Raw genomic sequence first — 6,252 nt, 5'->3', positions numbered from 1 at the left:
TTCTGGGCACGTTGATTCTGGGATCCCCCCACTCCCACCCTAGCCTGTCCCCCCCAGACCCAAGTGGGGCAGGGGACTGGGAAAGAGAGGCGGCAGGGCCGGGCTTGGTCGACGACTCTTCTGCAAGAGAGGGAGCCTGAAGGGAACGGCAGGAAGCGCGCGGGGCAGGAGCAGGGGCTTGGAGAAGCTCTCGGCCCCCGGGTCCCCCTCCCCCATGATAAAGCCTAGAATCCTGAAAGGTGATCTCATCCCAGAGCCAGGGCCGAGGGCAGGCGCGGGCGGGGGTCCCGCTGCCACCGAGGAGCCGGGTGCCCGCTCGCAGGGCCTCAAACAATAGCCCTAAAGCCGGTCCCCTTTGTGGCACACGGGCCACCGCTGCGCTGCCCAGTCCTCCAGGTTTGCGGGACGCAGGCCGGCTCGAGCCAGAGGACCTGGGGGGGGGGGGCACCCCGCCGGACCCCCACGGCCAGCCCGATTCTAGGGTCTAAGAGCTGGAGGAGGTGCCCAGCGCCCAGGACCGGGCGCCCTGGGGCAGGACCCTCCTGTGAGTGACACTCGCTCGCCCCCGCCCCCGGCCCCCAATTCTGGGTGCGCAGTGCTTCCCGTGGGGGTTCCGTTTCGTTTCGTTCGCGTGGGCAAGGAGGACGGGACGCGGGGAGCCCGCGTGGGCAGGTCCGGGTCCGGCTGGGCGCGGGCGGGCGCCGCGGACCCGCGTCGGGGTCCCGCGTCCGTCCCCCGGCGCCCCGGAAGGCGAGGGGAATCCCAGCTGGCCGGACGCCAGGGCCGCCCGCCGCCGCCGCCGTGGCCCCCGAAGGCCAGGGGGAGACCCCGACCCCTCTCCTCCTTAGGAAACCGACCCTCCGGCGACTCCTGCCCCGAGAGCGGGCGCGGGGCGCGGGGCGCGGGGCGCGGGCGGGGGCGCCGACCGGGCCGGGCGGGCCGGGGGCGTCGGGGGGCGCGGGGCGGGGCGGGGGCGCGCGCCCGGCGTCCCCGGGACCCAGGAATGCCCCCCGCCCCCCGCGGGCTGGGGGAGGGCCCGCCGCGGCTCGGGCAGACTCCTCCCCGCGTGAGTCATCGGCCCGGGGAGGCTTAGGCAGCGGCTCCGGGTCGGTGGCCCCAGGACGCAGGAGCGGGCGATGGGGCCGAGCCGGGCCGCAGGGTCCCCGCCGCGCCCCGGGCCCCGGCGCCCGCCGCCGCCGCTGCTGCCGCTGCTGCTGCTGCTGCTGCCGCCGCCGCCCCGGGCCGGGGGCTTCAACCTGGACGCGGAGGCCCCGGCCGTGCTGCCCGGGCCCCCCGGCTCCCACTTCGGCTTCTCGGTGGAGTTCTACCGGCCGGGCGCCGACGGGTGAGCCGCGGGGCGGAGCGGGGCGGGCCGGGGAGGGGGCGGCGCGGGGGTCGGGGCGCGTGGCGGGGGCCGGCGCGGGAAGGCGCGGGAAGGCGGGGGTCCCGCGGGGGCGCGCGGCTGGGGCCCGGGCGCCCGACGCCTTGGTGCGCGCGGGACCCGCTCTCCGTGCCCGCCGAGAGGAGGGTCGGGGTTGCGCGGGCGGGGGGCGGCCGCTCCCCTCCCCCGCCGCTCGGACTGGGCAGGGGCCCGAGCGGCGGCCGGCGGCGCCCGCCCGGGCCCCCTCCCCAGCTCTGCCCCGACGGGGGCCCCGGGGGCTCGGGGAGCGCGCGGGGCCGGGGCCGGGGCCGGGGCCGGGCGGGCCGGGCCGGCCGTCTCGGGAGGGGCGCGCGCTGGCAGGGGTGGGAGGTTCCCCTCTTCCTCCGGCTCTCGGGAGGAAGAGGGAAGCTGGTTTCCTGTACGTGGTCGGTCGGCTGCAGCTGGACCGAGACCGGGACTTCTCGGGCTGGGCTGGGAAGCGGCGGGGTCTGGCCCCCCGGGCCCCACCCCCAGCGCCCCAGCCCCGGGCCCCGGGCGACCCTCGCTCCCCGCCCGGCAGGGTGACAGGGAGCCCCGGGCTCTTCGGAAGTGGGGAGTCCCCTGGCTGGGGGCGAGGGAAGTTGGAGGCGGCCCATCGGGACTCCTGTGAATCCTCTCTCTCCCCCGGCTCCCGCCCTGGGCTCCCCACCCCCATCACCCCAACCGCACGGATGGACCCGGGGGTCCGGTGGGGCCGCCCAGCCGAGAGCAGTTTCCACACGTAGCACCCTTAACGGATCTTCACTCGATCTTCACTCGCGGTCCCCTCCTGCTTGGAGAAAAGGTGTTAACCCAAATAAGTCAGTTGGGCAGAGCCCAGGCAGCCCTCTCGCCCCTTTGTCCGGATCTCTTGGGGATAGATTAAAAGAAAGAGGGTTAGGCCCCAGCTGTTGGTTCTGGTCTATTCAAGGTCCCCACCCAACCCCCACCCACCCCCTGGCCTTTTGCCCAAACCCCATTGCATCACCCTGCCCAGAGCCTCTGCCCGGCCAGGCCTACCCCGGTCCCCTGAAACTCTTACCGCCACCCCAACAGAGCAGAGAAGAGGGGGTGAGCACAGGGATGGGCCCTCCCCCAGGTCAGGGTACTGACCTTCCTCCTCCCCGTTCCCCGCCCCCTACCAAGACCATCATCTCCCTTTTGAAACACTCCTGTGAAACATCTGGACTTTCAGACACTTCCCGGTGTCTGTCTGGCCCTCGGCCCAATTCTGCCCAGTCCCCAAAGCCCGCTGCTAAGAGGGGAGAGTCTTAGCGTCCCCGTCCCTTCCGCCCCTCGCTCCTCTCTCCTCCCAGGAGAACCCAGGTGTCCGGCTTGCTCTCCACCCCTTCCCGTTTTCTTCTCACAATACGCTCTTTAGAGCAAGACTCCGGACATTGGCCCTCCCCAGTGACCTCCCTCCCCGACAGGTGGGCCTTCAACCCCTCCTTCCCCCACCCCAAGTAGGCCTGGGGGTTCTTAGCATCACAGGATGCTGCATGAGGGGTGAGTGAGAGGGTTAGGGACATGGGAGGAAAGGACAAAACTTGAAGTCGACCAACCTGGCTGCACCACGTACTCATTTTTGAATGTGACAAGTTCCTACTCTTAAGAACCTGGTCTCAGGGGCTGGAGCGATAGCACAGCGGGGAGGGTGTTTGCCTTGCACGCAGCTGACCCGGGTTCGATTCCCAGCATCCCATATGGTCCCCCGAGCACGGCCAGGAATGATTCCTGAGTGCAGAGCTAGGAGTAACCCCTGAACATAGCCGGGTGTGACCCAAAAAGCAAAAAAAAAAAAAAAAAAAAAAGAGCCTGGTCTCAGGGCTGGAGTGATAGCACAGCAGGTAGGGTGTTTGCCTTGCATGCAGCCCGACCCGGGTTCGATTCAGCTGGTAGGGCGCTTGCCTGGCTTGCGGCTGACCCAGGTTCGATTCCCAGCATCCCATATAGTCCCCCGAGCACGGCCAGGAGTAATTCCTGAGTGCATGAACCAGGAGTAACCCCTGTGCATCGCCAGGTGTAACCAGGAGTAACCCCTGTGCATCACCGGGCGTAACCCAAAAGGCCAAAAAAAAAAAAAGAACTTGGTCTCGGAAAATAGAGGACCCTTTCCTTAGGAAGCAGTTCAAGCTGCACTCCCCAAAGGCACCTGGTCCAGGGGCTGGGGAGATGTTACAGCTGGTCGGGCGCTTGCCTGGCTTGTGGCTGACCCAGGTTCGATTCCCAGCATCCCATCCCAGTAGTACCTGAGCACTGAGCCAGGAGGAAGTCTTGAGCACCCAGAGAGTGTGGCCCCCAAACAACAAACGAAAACCCACAGAGTGTCTGTTGCCTGGGTCTGTGTCTCTCCTCCCTGATGACCACCCAGTTCTTTGTCGAAGCTTCTGCCACTTGTGACTGTGCAGTGATAGTCATTAAAATCACTCACATCCCTTGGTATTTCACATCATTTTTTTAAGTAGGGTTCACAAGCTACATCTTGGAGCGTTCTGATATGTAGGCCAAAGCCATAAAAGTTTATGACAAGAAGTTATTTTTTGGGGGGGAATCACCCAAAGGCAGCCCACATCATGGTTTTGCTTTTGTTTCAGTGTCCCGAGGCTAAGCCAAGCACTGTTCATCGTGGCTCCTGCAGGTAGTGGGGGACCAAACGTGGTGCCAGGGATTAAACCAGGTCTTTCCGGCAGGACAAGCCTGCGTGCAATCCACGGAGCTGTCTCTCTGGTCCCGCCCAGCGTTTGGACCAGAGAATCCAATGATGGACAGAGGATCCAAAGCTTGGGGAAAAGAAATGATGTGACCCAGGGCATTAGCTTGAAAGGTGGACCCGCCTCAGCCCAGCGCCTTATTACTTTGGGAACTGACAGGAGTGGACACGACAGCTCCCTCCAGCCAGCCAGGCACGTCCCTTGAGAACACATGGGGGGACCCAGAATGAGGTGTCCTGGCCAGGGCCCGCAGGAGCTGGACCCTGGCCCACCCCCCCACCCCCGACCAAGAGTCAAACAATAACCAGGTATTGAACAGGAACTTGGTTAATCAGAAGCCTGGCTGGAGAGATAGTGAGGGGGGGTGGGGGCATTGGTAAATTGGCCACAGAGGAGATCAGAACTCTGGCCTGGCTCCTGATTCCTGGCTCCTAGCTCTCGTGTTAAGGATTTGCGTGACCCTGGGCAGGTTGCTTCCCTTCTCTGGGACTTGGGTTTCTCATCAGTAAAATGAGCACGGGCCACTGGGTCAGCAGTTTCTGCAAGAAAATATTTGTATGTTTTGAAAAGTTCGGACGCTATCTTATGAGGGCATCCGATGTAAAAAGGGGAGTGTGAGAGAGTGCAAGGCGTTAGGCGCTTGCCTTGAGCAAGGCCGGCCCAGGCTTGATCCCTGACCTTGTCTGTCGCCCCTTGAGCCCCGCCAGGAATGATCCCTGAGCTCAGAGCTAAAAATATACCCTGAGTGAGTACTGCAGGGTATTACCCCCCAACAAGTCACCCAAAGGAGGGGGGCGGCAAGGAAGGAAGAGGTCTCTCTGAAGGAAATGGGAGGGGGTGAGGATAGGGGTCACGGGTCACGGGTCACGGTCCTCCCGTTGTTCATCGATTTGCTCCAGCGGGCCCAGTAACGTCTCCATCATGAGACTTGTTACTGTGAGAGATACCACAGAGGGTGAGACCTCGCATGACGGTTACCCCAGTTCAGTAGGGTGCCCCTCCTAAGCTAATCCCCACGAGTGAACCCCCAGTCTGGAACCAGGAGCACTGACTCCTATTGAAACAAAGAAACGGGAGGCGAATGGGAGGTGTGTGAGAAGCCGCCAGCCCCCACTTACTCCACGGGGCAGCCCGGATGCAGCAGCCACAAAAAGTCTTCAAGCTGCGTCCACTCTCCCAAGGCCCTCCCCCACCCCCACCCCCAGCCTGTATCTCTAAGAACCAACTATCTTTCAGGCTTCGGAGGCTTCCCCAAAAGTGATGGCAGTTTCTTCTTCCCTTGGATTCTATTGGGTTTTGTTGTTGTTGTTGCTTTTTTGGGTCACATCTGGCGATGCACAGGGGTTCCTCCTCGCTCTGCACTCAGAAATAGTTACCTCTGGAGGTGCTCAGGGGACCCTATGGGATGCTGGGAATCGAACCCGGGTTGGCCGCGTGCAAGGCAAACGCCCTCCCCGCTGTGCTATCGCTCCAGCCCCTAGATTCTATGTTTTTGAAGAACGTTACCTGCCAAACGGCATCTAGTAAGGACGAAAGCTCTCTCCCCATGTTTTATCAACTTAGAAGTTAAAACAGGAAGACATTTGTGGCAGCTAATCAGCGCTTCTGACCAACATGGGCTAACCAGGTTCTCCACATGAGTTAATACAATTCCAGCCCAAAGCAAGTACACTTGAGGTTTTAATTAGCCTGGGCTGCCTTATCAGGTAAATGCATGATTTCCGGTAGGCCTTCTGAAGTATTGAAAATAGCCCAAGGACCCTCCATTGTTACCTTCTCGGACCCCGAAGAGGGCCCAACTGCTGCAGAGTTCAGGAAGCAGAACCCGGGAGTGGGGGAGTGCAGACCTGAAGGGCACCATGTGCCCCTGCGTGGTCCTGGGCAGGACACTGCTGAGAGCACTGTGTGAGGGGAGCTGGGATCAAAGGATGGTCACAGGATTGGAGCCATAGGACAGTGAGGAGCACACTTGCCTTGCACGCAGCTGACCCGGGTTCGATTCCCAGCATCCCGTACGGTTTCCCCAGCCCTGCCGTAAGTGACCTCCGAGCTCAGAACCAGAAGTAAGCTCTGAGCACCACCGATGTGAAACAAAAACACAAAAAAGAAAGAAGAGGGGCTGGAGCGGTAGCATAGCGTTTG

At 63.0% G+C, this 6,252-nt stretch overlaps 1 protein-coding gene across 1 annotated transcript in view; it reads left to right on the top strand.

The window, feature by feature from the left end:
- Nucleotides 1-214: 214 nt before the first annotated feature.
- ITGA5 (integrin subunit alpha 5) overlaps nucleotides 215-6,252 on the top strand; it is a 30,004-nt gene continuing 23,966 nt past the window's right edge. The window contains 3 exon segments of the mRNA XM_056120002.1: nucleotides 215-239; nucleotides 1,055-1,165; nucleotides 1,168-1,345. Coding sequence (XP_055975977.1) covers nucleotides 215-239; nucleotides 1,055-1,165; nucleotides 1,168-1,345 — 314 coding nt within the window.

Source organism: Sorex fumeus, unplaced genomic scaffold (genome assembly GCF_029834395.1).
Source record: "Sorex fumeus unplaced genomic scaffold, SorFum_2.1 ptg000042l, whole genome shotgun sequence".
Taxonomy (NCBI): domain Eukaryota; kingdom Metazoa; phylum Chordata; class Mammalia; order Eulipotyphla; family Soricidae; genus Sorex; species Sorex fumeus.
Note: the sequence above shows the minus strand (reverse complement) of the source record. Positions and strands in the feature narration are given on the sequence as shown.